We start from the raw sequence: 21,045 nt of genomic DNA, 5'->3' as shown, positions 1-21,045 counted from the left end.
GATGCCGAGCGACTGAGAGGGCAGAGTACGTAGCCACATTCTGATGATTCCCACACTGCCTGCCAAGGCTTCTGACTTTCTCAGCATGGCGTATCTTCTGCAACAGTGTGGACACTATTTTTTAAAGTAGGAGGAGACAGCTTACTATGGTGGCACACTCCTACAGTCCCAGTACTAGGGAGGTGCAGGCAGGAGGGCCAGGGCCAGCAGAGCTGCATGAGCTACGTGAGACTGTCTCGAAACAATCAGTGAATGAATGAATGAAAGAAAGAAATCAGAGTAAGTACAGGTATAAAACTGTCAAAGGATACAATTTTAAGAAAACAAAAACAATAAAAAACAGAGTAGTTAATACATGTTAAATAGCACTCCTACAGGAAGAAAATAAATGTTCAAACCAAAAACAAAGTAAGAGAAGTCAGTCTCTTCCCCATAGAAGCTCAGAATGAATAATCCCAAGCAGGTCCCAAGGAAAGGGCAAAGAACAGAACTGGAAGATGGCATGCTCAATAAGGAAGCTTATGCTTAGCATGCACAGGGCCCTGGGCTCCACGCATGTACACACAAACCCAGGACAGAATGAAAGAGTCACAACAAGAAACAATCTCAAGAAGGAAAAGTGGCTAAGACCCTTGGAGAGAAGGTGGCCCTCGGCTCAGGACACAGAAAAGGACTGTGTGTTAAACAGTTCAAAGTTTCCACAGAGCTGCTGAAGGGTGCTGGCGCCCGGACCCACCTGGTCGCATCCCGCGTTCACCAACTCCTGAAGCATCTGCCGGTTTACTTCCGCAGTGGCTGAAGTGCCCAATTCATTGGCAAAGGGCAGTAGGGAATATCGGATTTCCCTGAGCGCTTTTTGATAAGGTCCAAACTTCGGGGTGGCTCTCATCTGCTGCTGCCTGGAGGCATCCTTGCCCCCCAGGCCTTTGGCATCCAGGGGAGGGTCACTGTTTGGTCCCCCAGGCAGCCCCGGGGTGGAAGGCTTGGATGGTTGCTTCAGCCCCTCCCGGATCTCCTGCAGGCGCTGCCGGCTATTTCCAGAGTAAGTTGTGGCAGGGAAAGTCTTTGGCCTCATCGTTAGTCCAGTTTCCTTTTACCATAAATACAATCTTCTCCAAGTGTCTTATATTTAAAAAAGAACAGTCAATAGTGTCAGTTCATTGTAAACATGCTTTCAGAACAACTTCTTTCAAACGTTTTCTGTCCTTCAATTTCTGTAGTTCCTAAAGAGAATCTAAAATTTTCCAGAGATTTCATTTTGAAGACCATCACTCTCTGAAAAAAAAAAAAAAGAGGGACAAAAATATTCATTTGTGGATTTCACACATAATGTTAAAGCTACTTTCCAGAAATGCATGGTGACTTTGGAAATAGTCTACCTAGACAGTAAAGAAGAAGCACATTGCCTCCCAAAAGTGTCATTACTACCTGCCTCAGGAGCTGTCCCAAGGAGGTTCCCCTAACAGGAAGCCCACAGCTGAGTGTACCCCCCAAAACACCACACGGGCACACACTACAGTCTTAGCAATTGCCAGCTCACTGTCATATAATCTAAAAACACAGCTTGAGGATTTGGGGTTAAACATACTAGGCAGATTTCTGGCTTGTCTCTAATATCAATCAATTCCTGATCCACACCACTCTCCACGTGGCTTTACCCAACATCTTCACCCACCTGAGGCTGTGATCCTTCACATCTTTTGAAAAATATCCTGATGAAGCCCTCCCCAACTTTCTGAAAAAACAGATGGTCCTATTGAAGGTGTCGTTTATTGCAGTTGAAGGTGGTGGCATACGATACCTTGGGAATGAATGTAAGGGGCTGGAGAGCTCAGGAGGGAAGCATGTGCTTAGCATGCACAGGGCCCTGGGTTAAGTGTTGCTCTTCCAGAGGACCAGGGTTCAATGTCCACCACCCGCAGGGTAGGCCACAACCATTGTAATTCCAGTTCAGGAGATCTGATGCCCTCTTCAAGTAACATCCACAAATGTGGTTGGTGCACATACATACATGCAGGCAAAATACCCATACACATGAAATAAATACATCTTTAAAAAGGAAGAGGGAGAAAGCATGCCAGAGTGTTCCACTTAGCAAAGTCGTGCTTAGGAGTGTTCAACTCTGATAATAAGGAAGAAACGGGCACCTGGGAGACACTAGCCTCAGGATGTGCACTTGGGACTTTTCCCTGGGCTAACAACACGTGGTCTGATCCTCTCGATGCCAGCCAGAGGCCACAGCTACCAGCTGCCCCAGGATCACAAGGGAGGAGCATGATACTCTGCAGCATGCTGGGCTGTGAGCTGCAGGTTTTGTGGACTGAATGTATTTCCCCACTTACAATGTGTCCACCTCACGCTGCATTTATCAAGAGGCCACCCAATCACAAACAAGAAGCACCAATCCTCCCCACAGCAAGGCCGCGGCCCTCTTCTCCGTGCCACCACTCACTCACAAACTGTCTTCACCTGCAGACGTGGCTGTGGTAGTGAAGGCAGGCTGGCACCCCAGATCGTACCGAAGCCCACTGCCCCCTTACCCATTCTGTCGTTGCCATCCCCCACCAACTCCCTCTCACTCTACAGAGCTCACTAAATTGACTTCAAGGGATAGACTTTTGAGTTTCAATAAACAAAGAAAATTGACTCCTAAAAGAACACCCTCTACAGATAGACAAAGAATCAGGACTTTCAGCTCCAGTAACCCCATGACCACAAACAAGATCCTGTTTTACAGACATCTTTATGTGGGGGTAAAAATAAGAGTAACTAATATTGTCCAGTACTTACCACAGGCTAGACACTGTCAGAAGTTTATATGAATTAACTTACATGCTGTTACATTGTTACATAACTACATAGAGCAGGAAATACTAGATATGACATTAAAGTGGCTGCTCTGTATGGGGACAGTGGTCTTTACTGTTCTAACTGTTCACTTTCTTGGTACAACTGAGGAGAAATCATTAAAAAGAACCAGATTAAATTCTCAATGTGAAATCTCTATTTTAATGCATGGTTTCTTACCCTGAGTCACTGAAATGCTTATGGAAGGCAAGATAGAGTGGGCTATGAGACCTGGACAGGTGAGCCCCTGGGCCCAGGTTGGCTAAGGCCTAGAAGTCTAGAACTCTGCTTAATTGATGTAAAACGAGGCATATTGCGAGCACACTCATTTCCAGGGACTTCCTGGTCTGAGCATCTGTTTTGAAAGACCTAGATTTCTAAAACCATAAGCTCACATTCCAACAAAACCAGAAGGTTCCTAAGAGCCTGCACAGCATGTGCAGAGGATCCTGGGAGTGACTCGTATGGCTGGAAACTCGCAAGGAATTACTGCTTTTCCACTCAGAATTCACATAAAAGTGGGGTGTCTAAGCTTTAATTTTCTTGCCTTTCTGTGAAAAATTAAGAGAGAACATACCTAGGATAAACCCTGGACAAAATGCACTTGGGGGAGAAAGGGTCTGCTTGGCTCACAATTCCAGTCTACAGCCCATCATTAAAGGACACCATACAGTGGGAACGTGTCAAATGCAGAGAGAATAAATGCATGCATCCTGCTCTCTCTCCTCTCTCTCTCTCTCTCTCTCTCTCTCTCTCTCTCTCTCTCTCTCGCTCTCGCTCTCGCTCTCGCTCTCGCTCTCCATTGACACAGCCCAGGACCCCCCAGAATGTTGGGGCCCATGTGGGTGAGTCTTCTGCTTCATTAAATCCAATCAGAACTGTTTCCCACAGATATACCCACAGGCCAAACTGATCAAGCAACCCCTCAGTAAGACTATTTCCCACATGATTCTATGCTGTGTCAAGTTGACAATTAAAACTACCAGCACCCTATCTTGACAACCAATGACAGACACGGACCCTCTGCTCACTGCTCTATACCTAGCCTATCTGCTCTGCAAATGGGGTGGGTGGGGGGTCTTTTTTTTTTTCTTAAGATTTTTAAAGTTTACTTTCTATGTATGAATGTTTTGCCTCTGTGTATGTGTGTGCACCTGATGCATGCCTGGTTCTTCTGGAGTCCGAAGACATTAGACTCCCTGGAATTGGAGTTAATGAGTGGCTAGGAGACCCATGGAGGTGCTAGGGATGGAACCATGGTCCTCTAAAAGAGCAACAAGTTCTCTTAACCCCAGCCCCTGGGGATATCTTTTTTGAGAGAAGGCCTTGCTATATAGCCAAGGTAGGCCTGGAACTCAGTCCTGCCTCAGCCTCCCTCCCGTAGCTTAGATCAGAGGCATGGGCTGAGTGCCTATTAAGCTTCAGGCGCTGACGGAATGACTGAGAACTCACCTCAGCAATTCAGTGAAGTGAGGCAGAGGGCAAGGGAAGCAGGAACCGGAGAGAAAGAGGCCCCAGAGGAGAGGAATCCAGCACAGGATGGAAGGAGGATGCAGGGGAAAGTCAGAGACACTGAGCAGCGATAAGGAGTCTGACTGGAGAGGGGACGGAATTCCAGCCGGAGGGAAGAATGCAGCCTCCTCTACTCCTCAGAACAGTGAGGCTGAGGCTTTCCTGGAGACAAACCACAGAGGTAGCAGGATTTTCTTCTGAAGGGCCTTTGGCAAATGTCATACCTGGTCTCAGTTCAGAAGCGAGGCTAGGAATCTGTTGGCTGACTGAGAGGCAGCGCAGCACACCTGTCCACAAATGGTGAGAAGGTCTTCCGGACCTGGTCACACCAAGCCAGAGCTCTGGGCTTAAAGGCAGAGGCAGCTACAGTAGGAGTCCCAGGCATTTAACCAGCCTGTGGGCCACCCATTCACACATGCCATAGGGTCAGCAGGACAGAGAGCACAAGTCCCTCCTGGAACTTTCCTCAGGGAAGGTGTGGTCTGTGACAGCCAGACTTTACTACCAATGGACTCTAGCAGACTACAGAGAAGGCTAGCCCTTTCAGGCATCTAGGCGAGGGCGAGGGCTGTGAAGAAAACGGGCCGTACAAAGTTCTGTTAAATCAGAACAAGCCACATTTCCCGCCCATCCCATAGCCAAGGCCGGGGCACAGGGCAACAAAGGAGGCCCTGGTGGGCTCAAGTCTTCCAAGCTCCCCCTGGAATTGGATCTGAAACAGAGGCTGCTGAAGCCAGGAGGAAGAAAAGGAGTGGGGACCCTGGGCAGTCTCTTCCTGGCACACCCATCACTAGGCTGACAGCATTCACAAGGAGCTCACATGCACGGAAGAAGCGGCTACACCAGACGGCATGCCACTACCACCCTATGCCCAGACCCAAGGGACCTGTCTTCTTGACTTCTGATACCTAGGATCAGTCTGACCAGCTTTTGTACTTCCTACTGTGTGACTCTGCAGCCTCTGGCTTCTGTGTCTCCACTTTGGGCATGGTTCTTGCTCACTCACCCAGGCCATGTATGGCAGCAGCCATCACTCATTGCTAGGTACCGTTCTCCTGTGCAAATCTCGCACAACTAACATATGCTGCTGTTGCCTTCAGACCACACTGGCACAAGCTCAGGGGCTGTAGCAAGAGGCAGGAGTGAGTGGTTTGCTCCAAGCCCTTGCTTCCCACAGCAATGCTTTCTTACAGTTCCTGCTGGGCCCATGGTAGCTGATGTGACACCTTTGTGAGAAAAAAAGGTGATGTTTTCATTTCTACTATGCATCAGCTCTCGCCCTGGGACATTTTCCAAGGCTGGTGGGCACAGCCCTGACCACATATAGCCAACTCTGATACCATCTATCATAACCTAGCACAGAGTGGGGCAGGAAGAGTCTACATCAAATGGATGGTAGAAACTGGACCAACTTCCAGGCACTGGAAAAACAGGAATGGTCTCAGCACAGGTCACAGAAGAGGTGGTCATGTATATTCTGTAGAAAATGTGTATGATACTACCAAAGGTGACTGTTGCTGCCCAGGTCCTCTGAGAGTGGCCAAGAGTCTCCAAGTATGCTGAATATACTCTCAAATGAATGGTTATACATGTGATATGAGGCCCACCCTCATACATGTAGGACTTCTGACCAGTGTACAAACTGAACATCTATACAAGGTGTCCCACTCACTGGGTTAAGAATGAGCAGCTTCAAACTGTGCAGCTTAAACTTCAAGATGGGGGACAGACAAAATAATCAATTATTTAAGCACTGCATGAAATGTGTTAATGAAAAATTGACAAAACAAAACTTCTAGGGCTCTAACACAGGCTAGTATCTGGAAGTGGCCACTATCACCAAGGGGTAGCACCGATCGGAACTGGTGATGTTCACAGGACAGGGTTGAAGTAGTGTATTACAGTGATATACACCTAAGGGTTCAGAATGGGCAGACACAAAATTTAACTCGGGTCAGGAGGCAAAAGCCAGCCAAAACTCAGCATGGTAACTGAAAAGGGACCACACTGAACACAGAAGCAGGTATGCCCACGTGTCTCCAGGATGTGAGGATGGATGGTCTGAGAAAGTGAAACCGGACTTCCCTGTCTGTGAAAGAGAAAAGTACAACAAAAAAAGCCAGTCCAGCCATGACCCAGGCCAACTGAAGCATGGACCTGCAGCCCAGAGACAGGAGAACCAAGATTAATCCGAAGCAAGAGGACAGAGTGATTGCCTGATGGACCCATGAACAAGTTTTAGGTAGAGACAAGTGTTGCTTGCTGCAACGACAAGAATATGTTTAATGTCATGGGACAAAACTGTACATACTCATAAACAGTTTTACACACACACACACACACACACACACACACACACACACACACACACACGCACACACACGCATAATGGTTCTCTTTCTAAACCATGGTTCCTAGATGAAATACCTGGCCTAGTCACTAGGTCCTAAGAGTGGGGCTAAGTCCCACGCAGTCTGGAGTCTAAACTCCAGGAGTAGTTCACACACCATCCTAGCCCCTCTGTCACCCTGATACAGACACTGAAACACACCAAGGGAGGACATCCACACAGCACACCACATGTTCCACAAACACTCCAATCACAAAGTCAGCCAAGGGCCTGGAGGTATGGTTCAGTGTAGAGCACCCACCTAGCAAGCAGGAGGCCCTGAGTTCCAGTCACAGCAACGCCTACTGCCACAATCCCCCACCCCAGACAAACAAAAACAAAACCCACAAAGTTGGGCATGCAGGCGGGAAGAGCAACCGTTTAGTCTTGGGCTACAAAGCGAGTTTGCAGCCAGCCTGGGCTATTGAGATCTCATCTCAAACAAAAACAGTTGACCAAGGCAGGAAAAGCGAGGACTCCTCGGTCAGTGTGCACCTGAGCTGCGAAACACCAGGTGGTGGCAGCCTGGAACAGCCCCAGGGTCAAGTGTTTTGGTTTTGTCTCCCCTTTCCAGACTCACCAACAATTTGAAGACAAGTAAGCAAAGAGGATTTCAGGGACACCTGGTTTTCTTCAGTGTTCTGATTTTTCTCCCGACCTCTCCCCAACATTCTGTGGGAAGTGTTGGTCCTAGAAGACCCCAGGAACTCTGTCTTTTTAAGAGGTAAAATAGCACCCAGCAGTGCCCCTGGTCCTTGACAGAATCATCTAGAAAGCAGCATGTTTTCAGTATCGTAAAAAAGAAAAATTCCCTTCTCAGCTTGGAGACTGCGTTTTAAGGTTTAATTTGAAGACAGTTGGTTTTACAGCCAAATCTTGAACTTTTAAAAGAATTTTTTCATGGAAATATTCATCAGTCAAATGAAAAGTACAGCTGGAGATGAGCTTTGCTGAGCTACTCCCACACCATCTAACAAGACTGACAGATGGGAATTTTTCCTTCATCAATAAGTTTATAAATATGACCCTTGGGAGTATCAAATAAAGTAAATCTAGTTTTTGAAATTTGTTTGGCATTAACAACTGATTTAAATGTTTTGTTTTGTTGGGTTTTTTTTGTATTTTAAAGGAAACTGAATAAGACCCTGAAACTGAAAATCTGAAACAATTTAGCAACTCACACCTGTAATCCCAGCACTTAGGAGGCAGGACAAGAAGGCTGAAGGTTCCAGGCTAGCCAGGGCTTCCCAATGAGACCCTATCGAGAAACAAAGCAAAACAAAGACCCCCAAAACAAACAAAAAATCTGTAACAACTCACAAAACAAAACCACTTCACTGCAGAACAAGAGCCCATTACCAAATCTTCCGCTTGGCTGGAGGCTACCGACAACTGCGTGTAGCATTTTAAGCATTCCTTCCATGCTTCCTACCAAATCCAGCTCAGTCCTCAACCCGATCCGGGAGAATGCCAGCAGATGGTCAAGAATTCTTGCTCTCCTTTCTCCTCATGCTTCCCCATCCCACACAGGCGGCCAAACACACACCAACCAACAAACCACTCAAAACCCATACCGGTAGGATGGTGCTTATGACACACATCAGCTCTATTTTAGTTTAGTGGTTTTTTTAATTAAAATTGTTTTACATTTGTTTGTGTATGTGTGGGTGTGTGAACATCACAACACACCTGTGGAGGTCGGGGGACAACTTACAGGAGTCGGTTCTTTCTTCTCTTCTACCATGTAGGTGCTGGGGATCAAACTCAGGTCATTGTCTGTGACATGGTCTAACTATGTGGCTCAGGCTGGCCTCAAACTCAGTCCACCTGCTTTAGTACCCACCCCCTGCCCTGCACTGGAGTGGCAAATGTGTGCCACCTCGCTATCAGCTCTCTTCATTTGTTCACATGGCTTAGGTTTGTTTTTTTTTGGGGGGGGGCATTATTTTAAAACAGTATTTCTTAGACCAAAACCTCCAGTTATTATTTAAATTACATTCCCACTATAATTAACTAGCAAAGATGAAATCAAGGGAAGAGGCCAGACCTCGAGCCAGACACTAAATGTCAGAATCACATGCCACCGTCCAGGCCGGGAAGCCGCAGGCTGAGGGTCTCTAAGGAAGGCAGTGGCCGTCTTCCTGGAGGTTCAGGGAAACACCAGTTCCCCACTGTCCAATAGTCACCAAAGGCCTTGGGGAGCCTGTGCGGCAGCCAGAGTAGACAAGCGTGTGCTCCTTCCCTGCAGAACTCCTAAGAGCTAGTAGCTAAAGAGGACAGGGCAGGCCACCCCCACAGCAGGGCTCCACATCTCTGAGCAAGCTGTGCCTCCACTGCACCCAAGTTCCCCATCTTCCCCAATCGGGAGTGGGAATGGACATTCCACTGGAGAATCACGGAGACCATCAACCTAGCATCGCGAGTGAGAACGGATAGTCCACTGGAGAATCACGGAGACCATCAACCTAGCATCGGGAGTGAGAACGGATAGTCCACTGGACTGGAGAATCACGGAGACCATCAACCTAGCATCGGGAGTGAGAATGGACATTCCACTGTAGAATCACAGAGACCATCAACCTAGCATCGGGAGTGAGAACGGACAGTCCACTGGAGAATCACAGAGACCATCAACCTAGCATCGGGAGTGAGAATGGACAGTCCACTGGAGAATCACAGAGACCATCAACCTAGCATCGGGAGTGAGAATGGACAGTCCACTGGAGAATCACAGAGACCATCAACCTAGCATCGGGAGTGAGAATGGACTTTCCGCTGGAGAAGCACGCAGGCCATCAACCTAGCATCGGGAGTGAGAATGGACATTCCACTGGAGAAGCACGCAGGCCATCAACCTAGCTGAAGAACCAGTGTGTGTGCCTGCCTGTTGATGCACGAGCATGAGTCTTTCCGTGTGAGACTACTTAGAGAAAACGGCGCAGAGGAAGGAATGCTTGACCTGGAAGAGCTCGGGGCTGCGGCTGATGGGGTGGGGAGCTACTCTTGGGAGTCTCCAACTTCCGTGTAAGGGCTTGAACACACAAGAATGAAGAATGTATTCAGGAAGACAGACAATGCTGGGGGGGCGGGGGGGGGCGCAGGTGCTGTCTGGGGGACTTTTAATGTTAAAAAAAATAAAATTAAACAGGAGAAAAGAGTCAGGAGGTAGGATGAGTTAATTAGTAATGGAAAGTGCTAGCCCTCAGCATTCCTGCTCCAATAACTGCCAGGGGCAGAGAGCTTCATATTCTAAACCCAGGCCTACTTTATTCAAAACCAACTTCCATTCTTCAAGGTCTGTGCTACCCTAACTGATTTAGAGATCTGTAGGGTCTGCAACGGTCTCTTAGCAATCAGGGTCAACAAGAAATGCCAACGCCTGCTATGAAATACGACCATTTTCATTCATCAGCCAGAAAAATCCTATGTATGTCAAACATTGGCACACAAACAAAAAGCGCTTGTTAATTAGCTTTACAAACAAAAACAGCAACATAAAAACCCACCACTCTCAATTACAATTAGGTCGACCAAGTCTAGACATTAACTAACATGAAGTATTTGCCAAGCGAATGGCAAGCATTAAGCAATGCCCAATTTCCTCCACAATTTTAGCATCACCAATTATCTTTATTTCCAACATTACTGTTTTATTATACCTTCAGGATGAAACAATAAATCAAATAACGTTCGTGTTCAAAGCACAGAGGGAGCAGCTGATCCTTAGTAGATCCTTAGGAACTAAGGGTGCCCCTCGGAGGGTGGTACAGAACTGGCAAACGAAAGGAATAGTGCCCCGACCACTGGAAGAGGTCTTCTTCCTCTGAACTCCAGCCGCTTCAGAGGAATCACCATGGGCTTCTCAGAAGGACAGAGATTTCTGGGCATTTCTACAGCTTCCACAGAGCTGACTCGCTCCTTCTGTGGACGGCTGGACGGCTACCCATTTGCAGAACAGATTTAGTCAAGACAATGTAAATAAATACATTGACTTTATCAACTGTCCTGCAAGCATACTATTTTTAAATAGTATAGAATATTGCTTTGAAGTTTCACGTTATTACAAGCATGAAATGAATACAAAACGTTGTGTTAGTCTGGATTTCCCAATACAAACACAACACCCTCACCCCCAGGTTACCCTCCCCCACAAGGCTCCCCAATAGCTTTCGTAAGCGTTGAGCGTGGATTTACCAGTTCCAACCCCTCCATTCCACTCTCCAGTAGGGTTTAAGAGCCTAGGGCAGGCTATTTACAACACAGCATTTAAAATAACAAGGCATTTTATTGTAAGCGTGTTCCCCGCCCACCCCTGAAAGTCCCTCCCACCAAAGCTGTGATTTGCTAAGGAAAGAAATACCGACAGCTCCAATTTACACTTAAGACTATTCCAACTAGATGGAGAGGCTGAAGAATAACTCTCGGTTCAAAACTTAGGCGATTCTGTAACTCTGTTCTAGTAATTCTGCATAGCAGCCTCTGTTGGTACCATATGAAGCTGACACTTTGAAATGTGGTAAAAGCTAAGCAATTTCAAAGGAGACATGGTGGATCCGTTCAACAGTCTTCTCTATACCCGGATAACGAGACAAAATTTTACGAGAGGCTGAATACTGTAATGTCTCGTTAATTATAGTTAAGTTAAAACAGGCTTTCTAAGCAGAGTCTGCATTCCTGTACTGGAAGATTTTTGTTAATGCCTTATTACAACAGTTGCCAAGGGGAGGGGGGCGGGTAGAATCATAAAAAGTAGCCTAGTCTCCAGATTTAGCACTCAAAACCGGTGAGCATCATTTACAGACCTAACCTAGGGTTAAACTAAAACTACGGCGCAAGATTTGGTACAAATCCCCTAATAAACAGCCACATTACGGACACGCAGGAAAAGTTTAAAGAAGTAAAAGTCCTCCCCTTAAACTTTTTGTCAACAAAATCTGCACGTCCAGTTCTCTCCCGTTCCCTCCTCCCAGGCGTGTTTTCACTCGGCGGCCTCGAGCACCAGGCTGGCAGCCGAGGTCGCCCCGGGTGAGACCCGGGCCCCGCAGGAGGCTCGTGTGTGGGTGACCTGGGCTGGGGACCAGCGCTGCGAACTCAGGCCCCAGCGTCGCGGCGGGGAGGAGCAGCGGAGGCCGGCCGGGGAGAAGTGGGCTCCAGAGAGGCGTTACGCAACGGCCCCGCACGGACCGCCGGACGGCGCGGCCGGGGACAGGACACCGGGCGGGGACCGCGCCGCCGGGGAGCCCGGGGTCCAGCGCGCAAGGCCGCGATCGCGCGTGGAGGACGGCGCGGCGCCCCGAGGCCCAGGCTGGGCGGGGTCGGCGCCGCGGGACGCGGGGTCTCAGCCTCCGGACGCCGCCGCCGAGCACAACAAAGCCGCCCCGCCGCCGCCACCCATTGCCCCGCACCCGCCCGGTACCGGCCCGATGGACTCTCCGCGGCCCGCGGGGCGGCTCGACCGCGGGATTGGGAAGGCGGGCGGGCGGAGCCCCGTCCCGACAAACTTCCCGGCCGCGGCCCCTCACCTCCGGGAGCGCTCTACACCCTCGGCGGCGTCCTGGCCCGCGGCTCCGGGACCTCGCGCGCCGGGAGACCGGGCGCCGCTGGCGGCAGTGGTTGCTGACCCCGTAGGGTCGGGGGAGTCCGGGGAAGCGGTGGCGGCGCTGGCGGCGGCGGCTCCATCTTCCCGGGGCGCTCACGCCGCGGTTCCGACGCGCAGACCCGAGCGGGACATTCGCTACATTGTTGGCATTCCACGGGCGTCACGTGACCCCTCCTCCCGCGTCACTCCCGGCCGCATACCAGCCCGGGCGGGGCGCCCGCGGCCTTGCTCCCCACCGCCCGCTCCGCCCCGCCGGCCGCTTCCTGCGCCTCCCGGCCCGGCCGCCACCTGCCCTGCGCGCGGCTCGCGTCGGAAGTCGGTAGCCCGGGAGCGCCGGTTCTCCCTAGCGCCTCGGACCAGTCGGTTAAAAAAAGTAAGTTCACACAGGCCCCGGTGCCAGCCGCGGAAAGTAGTGCTGGCTCTTGAGACCGGAGCATCGAATAAAAAAACCAGGACGCATGACAATCCGAGCTTAATAGGGCGCAATTTAACCAGCTCCCTCCCCGGGCACGTTTTATGGAAAGTGCCTTATGGTTTTCTAGAACAGAACGGTGCGAACCAACCAGCGAGACTGGCGTTTACACTTCGGCCACTCCTTTAGCCTCCATTTGGGGATTTGGTCCAGGGACAGACGCTGAGAAGAAATAACAGCGTGGAAGCCAAGTCCTCCATCTCCTATTGGCTCTCTAACATCACACTTCCCACCACCTACGGTCTGTGGTAAGTGATGCTGAGGACTAATGGTTTTAAAAGTCAGCCTGGCTTCCTTCTTAATTAACAATCGTGACATTTGAAGTTTCAATTCCGGAAGAAACAATAATGAAGATCATTTGTTCCAGCTTTTATTTTATTTTTGTACTGGGGAAGGAACTCAAACCCTGGCTCCTGTGCTAAATTCAGCCTGTATTATCAGAGGAACCCTTGTCTGGACTGTTTAAACTACCAGAGAATCTCCTGAGAGTTCTCTTTTCTCCATCCTTTGAACTTTAATAAGGAAGCCTCCTGCAGATTATTTTTCTCTTGTCAGCCTAACCCCGTGTGCTACGCTGACATGCATCTTGCACGGTGATGGGAACCCAACGCATCTCCAACACGGGCACTCACCTGGGTGCTTCCTCTCCCCAACGCCAAGCACACTGGCAGCCTTCACTGTGTGTTTAAAGTTCTTGTCTCTTGCGCTTTAAAAGTGTAAAAAAAAAAAAAAAAAAAAAACTTTGATCAAGCCAGTTGTTAGTGGTGCACACCTATAATCCCAGTACCCGGGAGACAGGCAAGCGCATCTCTCAGTTCGAGACCAGACTGGTCTACAGAGAGAGTTCCAAGACAGCCATGGAGAAAACAACAAAACAAACAAAATAAGGAAACTTTCATCAAATGAAAAAAATACTATAAAGTAAGTGGTGTTGTGGTTTAGATTATAAATGTCCCTAGAAAGTACACGTATTCAGTGGGGCTGTGGTGGTGCACACCTTTAATCCCAGCACTGGGGAGGCAGAAGCAGGTGGATCGAGGAGTTCGAAGCCAGCCTGATCTACAGAAGGAGTTCCAAGACAGCCAGCAATACACAAGAGAAACCCTGTCTCAAAAGAAGAAAAGAAAAAGAAAGAAAAGTACGTGTACTGAAGAAGACTTGACTTCCAACCTGAAGTCTATTGGAAGTTGATGGGTGGGACCTTTAGAAAGTGGAGCCCAGCGGAGGTTAAATCATCTTGTGTGCCCTTGAGGATGTGGGGACCCCCTCCTGACTTTTGCTTCCAGGGTGCCAGTGAGGCGAGCAGCTTTATCATACCCAGAGCGCTAAGCCAGTCCTCCTCAGACACAGACCTCCTTTAAATTGCTTACCAATACAAATGGACTCTTTCCATTCATGTGGAAATACCTAAGCAGTTTTTTGTACTTAGGGCTGGAGAGAAGGCTTAGCAGTTCAAAGCACTTGTTACGCATTCCAGCATCTACATCAGAAACCTCACAAATGCCTGTAACTCCAGGGATCCAATACCTTGTTTTGGCCTCTGAGGACACACACACACACACACACACACACACACACACACACACACACACACACACACACACACCTGTATATACACACTTAACACAGACACACACATAAATAAAAATAAGTCTTAAAAAATCTTTTTGTGCCGGGTGGTGGTGGCGCACAACTTTAATCCCAGCACTCATGAGGCAGGGACAGGCAGATCTCCGTGAGTTCAAGGCCAGCCTGGTCTACAGATCGAGATCCAGGACAGGCACCAAAACTACGCAGAGAAACGCTGTCTTGAAAAAAAAAATTTTTTTTTTTTTTTTTTGCAGTTGCAGTGACTATTATGACACTGATTATAATAGTGAAAAGTCAAGAACAACTTGATTATGCAACAGCAAAGAGGGAAAATTCACATGGTGGTATACATACGGGAGCTAAGAAACTGGCTTTGTTTTTGTCAAAGGATAATGATTGCAGATAGAATTCAGAACCAGTGTGGAATGAAAAAAAGCAGTTTGCAGAACTGTATACATTATGATACCACATTCGTAAATAAACAGAACCTTTGGAACCTATACTAATCTCATATTTTGTGTGAGTGTAAACTCTTTTTTTTGTTTGTTTGTTTTTTTTTTTTTTTTTTTTTTTATTTTGGTTTTTCGAGACAGGGTTTCTCTGTGTAGCTTTGCGCCTTTCCTGGAACTCACTTGGTAGCCCAGGCTGGCCTCGAACTCACAGAGATCCGCCTGGCTCTGCCTCCCGAGTGCTGGGATTAAAGGCGTGCGCCACCACTGCCCGGCGAGTGTAAACTCTTATACATCAAATTCATGACAGCGGTGGTCTATATAGAGGGAATGGAAACCGAACCAAGGAGAGGAAAATCTTCAACCGAATCTATAGTGCTTGATTGCTTTAATTAAAAAGGTGACAGCAGGGGCTGGAGAGATGGCTGAGTGGTTAAGAGCACTGACTGTTCTTCCAGGGGACCTGGGTTTGATTTCCAGCACCCACATGGCAGCTCACAACTGCTGTGATCTAGAACCCTTGCTCAAACTATATGTGCAGGCAAAAATGTCAATGCACATAAAAATAAATAAGTTTTGAAAAAAGATGAAGGTGCCGGGCGGTGGTGGCGCACGCCTTTAATTCCAGCACTCGGGAGGCAGAGCCAGGTGGATCTCTGTGAGTTCGAGGCCAGCCTGGTCTACAGAGTGAGCTCCAGGAAGGGCACAAAGCTACACAGAGAAACCCTGTCTCGAAAAACCACACACACAAAAAAAGATGAAGGTAAATTGTTACATTTAAGTTTTTGGTTTTTAGGGCTGGAGAGATGGCTCAGAGGTTAAGAGCACCGACTGCTCGTCCAGAGGTCCTGAGTTCAATTCCCAGCACCCACATGGTGGCTTATAACCATCTGTAATGAGATCTGGCACCCTCTTCTGTGTACATAATAAATAAATAAAATTTAAAAAAAAAAGTTTTTGGTTTTTAGATTTATGTGTGTGAGTGTTTTGCTTGAATGTAGGTATGGGCACCACATGTGTGCCTGGTGCCCATGGAGGCCAGAAAAGGGCATTGGATCCCTTGGGACTAGGATGGCTATGAGTCACAAGCACACTGTTTATGCCTTTAATTTTTTAAAATGTCTTTAAATACATGTATTTGAGACTAGAGACAAATTGAAAATAAATGTCCAAAATAGTCAAACAAATCAGGCATTGTGGAACGTGCCCATAGTCCCAGCATTCATGAGATGGAGGCAGGAGGATCTGAAGTTAAGGTCATCCTCGGCTACATAGTGAATTCTAGTCCAGCTTTGAGGCCAGAGAGATCCCATCTTTAAAATAATAATAATAATAATAATAATAATGTGTAGTCTCTGAATATAGTGATTCTAGTTGATTTTCTGTCACAACTTTTGATACATCTATAGTAGGATAGCCCACAACAAAAAATATTTTTAAATTAGCAAACTATATACACTCCCATGATGTATGTAGCTGAGGAGAGAAAGATAACGCAAGGCCTGTTGAGCACATCATCGTTAGTGACAGAACTGTCATGTATAGACTGCTGTATGATTTGTGTGTATTGTGCTGTAGCCCTCTCCCTCCACCCAGTGATGCTCTGGTCTGCCTGAGTTAGCTCATCCAGTCTTCAAAGTAACCGTGCTATTAACCCTTTCTGATAGAAAACGACCTTGAAGTGCAGAGAACCAAGTAATTTGCCCAGGATCAAAGAGCTGGGATTTGAATCTAGATAGCTCTAAGTGCAGAGCTTAGGAGCACTGAATTACTAGGCTCTCTGCAGGGAATCACAAGAAGTCATGATTACAATGTACTTATAAATACGGAAACGAGCCAGATTAACCCCTTTACACTTTTGGTGTTGTTGGTTTGTCCTTGCATTGCTAGAGGTGGAAGCCAGGGCCTCACAGGTGCTAGGCAGGCCCTCTGCCACTGAGCTGTACCCCCAGCAGGGCCTGAAGACAGGGGGAGTGTGTCTGAGAGCAGAGATGTTTGCCCAGGGAGGAGGAGAGGAGAGACTCCTGAAGTAAGGATAGGACAGTTTAGGTGTCCTTCCAAGCAGAAGATCCCCTAACACTCACACCTTGCTCATGTTGTCGCTGAGTGGAAAAAAAAAAAAAATCTGATTATTTACTCAGCCTCTTCACACGGTAGGTGTTTGGAGAGCAGACTCTGGTCTTCAGGCACGTGCTGGTCTCCTTCTGTGCCACCAGTGTGTTGGAGACTCAGGAAATGTGCCTCACCAAAAAATAGTTCTCCCCGGACACTCATAAAAATGTAGAGCAGGATCAGATCACAAGACACCCGGATGACTAGAAAGAAGGCATGCCACACTGATTTTCATTTTGGATTGGTTTAGCTCCATATGTTTTGTCTCACTAGCCAGGCCACAGCTTCCTCCACAACAGGAAACTATAAAGAACCTCTTGAGTGACATGCATAGCAGATATACTTTAAAGCCATCTTTAGAATGCCAAATATCAAAGTTTAAAGCATTAACCATTTCTGGTCAAGTGTGGGGTGCAAACCTGAAGTCTCAGCGCTCAGGATGCTGAGGAAGGAAGATGGAGTTCCAGGCTAGCTTAGACTATGTAAAGAAACCCATATGAATGAATGAATGAATGAATGAATGAATGAATGAATGAAGTGTTAGCTGTGTCTCTGAGTCAGCTAGGAAGAGTTCCTTCTCCATTGTTCTTTGGCTATTATGGTTCTAAAAAACTTTGAGAAAAGAGTTAACCATATCGCCTTTGCTAGTTAATTGATATATTTCCATGATGCATTTGAACTCCTTAAAACTAAAAAAAAAAAATTATTTATGTATTTTGGGTTTTCCTGGAACTCACTCTCTAGACCAAGCTGGCCTTGAACTCACAGAAGTCCGCCTGCCTCTGTCTCCTGAGTGCTGGGATTAAAGGCATGCACCAACCACCACCACTCCGAATTTATTTTTATTTTATTTGTATGGGTGTTTCACCTACATGTATATCTGTGTACCATTTGTATACAGTCCAAATGAGGCCAGAAGACCAGAGGCCAAAAGAGGCCAGAGGTAGTGGAATCTGACTTTTAAGCCCAATGACAACTCAAAATGTTTATAGGACACTCTGTCTGCAGATAATCACTTGGGGTGTAAAGAACACTCCCCAGTTTGGCAAACAGAGGAAGGTGGAGTGTAAATGGGAAACACTTTTGCCCTCAGTTGGCTTTTCCTCGGCCACTGTTCTGTCTCAGGTGATCGGATACTTGTTTTCTCTGCTGTCAAAAGCTTGGCTGTCTGGTGTGGTGGCTCAGGCCTGTAACACATGGGAGGTAAAAGCAAGATGCTCAGGATTCAAGGTCACCCTCACCCTCATAGCCGGGGAGATGGTATCTCAAAAAAGCAAAGCAAAGGCTGGCTTGAGACTCAGCAGGTAAGGGACTTCCCTTAACCACATTGAAGTATTTCACTCAACAGTGAAGCGGTTTGGGTGTCAGGGCTAAATCCCTAGAATATGAGCGCTCACACTTACCTTGCAGTGTTAAAGTCGGGCGGGTGAACTCTTCCCTGATTTAAAATTATTTCTAATTGCTTTACTTCTAGTTGTGGAGAGGAGCCAGGTGGTAGTGGTGCACACCTTTAATCCTAGCACTCAGCCTGGTCTACAGAGTGAGTTCCAGGACAACCAGGGCTACACAGAGAAACCCTGTCTCAAAAAAAAAAAAAAAAAAGCAAAAGAAGAAGAAGAAGAAGAAGAAGAAGAAGAAGAAGAAGAAGAAGAAGAAGAAGAAGAAGAAGAAGAAGAAGAAGCAATGTACACAAGCTCCCTATGTATTCCTATGCATAGCTGGGCAGTTCAGGAACCAGGACCATGTTGGTGGCCCCTGGCAAATCCCACAGACCTGCTCTTCCAGATGCCTGCAGTGATGCTAAGCTATGTTCATTCTCCAAATAGCTGCTCTGCTTCTCAGATGAGTAATGAAGTATGGGGTTGCATCAGTCAGCATTGCTCAATACTTTGAGATTTGTTCCCAGGAAAGCGCAAAGCAGCCAAGTTCTGCGTCTACACAGTTTCTTTTGACAATTCCTGTTAATAAGGGGATCGGTAGACACTCTTCTAGTGCACACCCTCTTTGAGCTCTCCTGGAGCTGGTTCACTGTGTTAGAGAATTCCTCATTATGTTGTTGGTCGACTGCAATGTCTGTCACATTGGGATAGGAACAGAATACTGCTCTGGCTGTATCTGGAAAAGTTCCAGATACTCTGTTTCTGTGTGTTCTGAAACCTTTCATCAAAACTAGAAAACTAGTGGGGTTGGGGAGGGTGGGGGGTTGCACACCTTTAACCCCAGCTCTTGGAGGCAGAGGCAGGTGGATCTCTGTAAGTTCAAGGCCACCTTGGTCTATAGAGTGAGTTTCAGGTCAGCCAGACCTACATAGAAAAATCCTGTGTCAATAATAACAAAAACATGAAACAGAGGCCAGAGAGATGGCACAGTGGTTAAGAGCACTGGCTGCTCTTCCAGATGACCTACCTACCTGGCAGCTCACAACTGTCTGTAACTCCAGTTCCAGAGGATCTGATGCCAGCTTCTGGTCTCAGCAGGCACCAAATACAAAAGAGATACACAGACATACATAAGAGAAAACATTGTTTGTTTGTTTTGTTTTTTCTTTTGTTTTTCAAGACAGGGATTCTCCGTATAGTTTTGGTGCCTGTCCTGGATCTTGCTCTGTAGGCCAGGCTGGCCTCGAACTCACAGAGATCCGCCTGGCTCTGCTTCCCAAGTGCTGGGATTAAAGGCGTGCACCACTACCACCCTGCGAGAAAACATTTTTTTTTTTTTTTTTGGTTTTTCAAGACAGGATCTCTCTGTGTAGCTTTGCGCCTTTCCTGGAACTCACTTGGTAGTCCAGGCTGGCCTTGAACTCACAGAGATCCGCCTGGCTCTGCCTCCCGAGTGCTGGGATTAAAGGCGTGCGCCACCACCGCCCGGCGAGAAAACATTTTTTAAAAGTTAATTAAAAAGAAAAAAAAAAACTTGAAACAGGCTAGATATGATGATACACCTTTAATCCCAGCATCTGGGAGGCAGAGGCAGGTGAATCAACGTGAGTTCGAGGACAGCTTGGCCTGCGTAGTGAGAGATCTTGTCTCAGAAACAAACAACAAAAATGTAAGGAACTGATGTCCCTGGTCCACTCTGGTCTCAAACTTCTGGACCCAAACTATAGGCGGGACTAACAGAGAGGAGAATGGAGAGAACAGGAAGGCGGAGGGAGACACTGCCAGCTGCTGCCATGACAAGCAGCATGTGAAGATGCCGGTAAGCCACGAACCACGTGGCAAGGTAAAGATTTATAGAAATGGATGTAAGAACTAGATAGAAGCCTGAGCCATTAGGCCAAACAGTTTAAATAATATAAGCGTCTGTGTGTTTATAAGTGGGCTGTCGGACTGCTGGGGCTTGGTGGGACCCGGAGAGAAAATTCTCCGGCTACACCAAACAATGTTCCTGCCTCAGTCTCCCAATTACTGAAGCTATACGCTAATAGTTTCAGCTGGCTCATTAAAAGCATTTGTTTGTTTCTTTGTTTATTTTTGAGATAGGATCTCATGTAGCTGATGATGACCCTGAACTCTTGGTTCCCCTGCCTCTACCAGCTGGTATATAGGTGTGTGCTGCCATACCTGCTAAAAAGTTTAAGGACTATTTTGTAGCAAATATTGGTAAATATTCTTTATGAAGAATAAGTCCAAGGCCTTTGTCTTACCACACTCAATTTCTGTAACAAAATGAGCATTTCAGAGTCACTTGGGAGCATCCAGCCTATCTATCTAAATCTACAATAAATAGTTAATTATGCAACTGATGGTAAAGGAAATGTTTTTTGATCTATTTTTAACTTTGAATTTAAAATGGACTGTGAGGTGCTGTGTGGGTTGTTAGCAGTTCCATTAACAACAAGCCATTTCCATTTATCTATCAGATACCAGGTCAGAAACGGAAAAATGAAATGTGTTATCATTAGATGCTCGATAAACCTGACCTGAAGAAAGCCTGAGAGATGGTAATAAGTTGATTCCTCATGCATAAGTGGGAGCAGGCCGGTGAGGCCCTGGCTGCCAGATTCCAGAGCAAAGGGAAGCAGTTGCTGCAGATTGTGCTAGATGATCAGTAATCGAAGGCCTAGAAGAGCTGG

At 47.2% G+C, this 21,045-nt stretch overlaps 1 protein-coding gene across 1 annotated transcript in view; it reads right to left on the bottom strand.

Moving 5' to 3' along the window:
• Lats2 (large tumor suppressor kinase 2) overlaps positions 1 to 12,492 on the bottom strand; it is a 54,510-nt gene extending 42,018 nt beyond the window's left edge. The window contains exons 1-2 of the mRNA XM_052733099.1: positions 12,271 to 12,492; positions 737 to 1,275 (exon numbers count right to left, since the gene is read on the bottom strand). Coding sequence (XP_052589059.1) covers positions 737 to 1,075 — 339 coding nt within the window. The 5' untranslated portion in view covers positions 1,076 to 1,275; positions 12,271 to 12,492. The remainder of the gene's footprint in view (positions 1 to 736; positions 1,276 to 12,270) is intronic.
• Positions 12,493 to 21,045: the final 8,553 nt, after the last annotated feature.

Source organism: Peromyscus californicus, unplaced genomic scaffold (genome assembly GCF_007827085.1).
Source record: "Peromyscus californicus insignis strain IS unplaced genomic scaffold, ASM782708v3 Scaffold_12__1_contigs__length_115047231, whole genome shotgun sequence".
NCBI lineage: Eukaryota > Metazoa > Chordata > Mammalia > Rodentia > Cricetidae > Peromyscus > Peromyscus californicus.
This window is presented reverse-complemented; position numbering and strand designations above follow the sequence as displayed.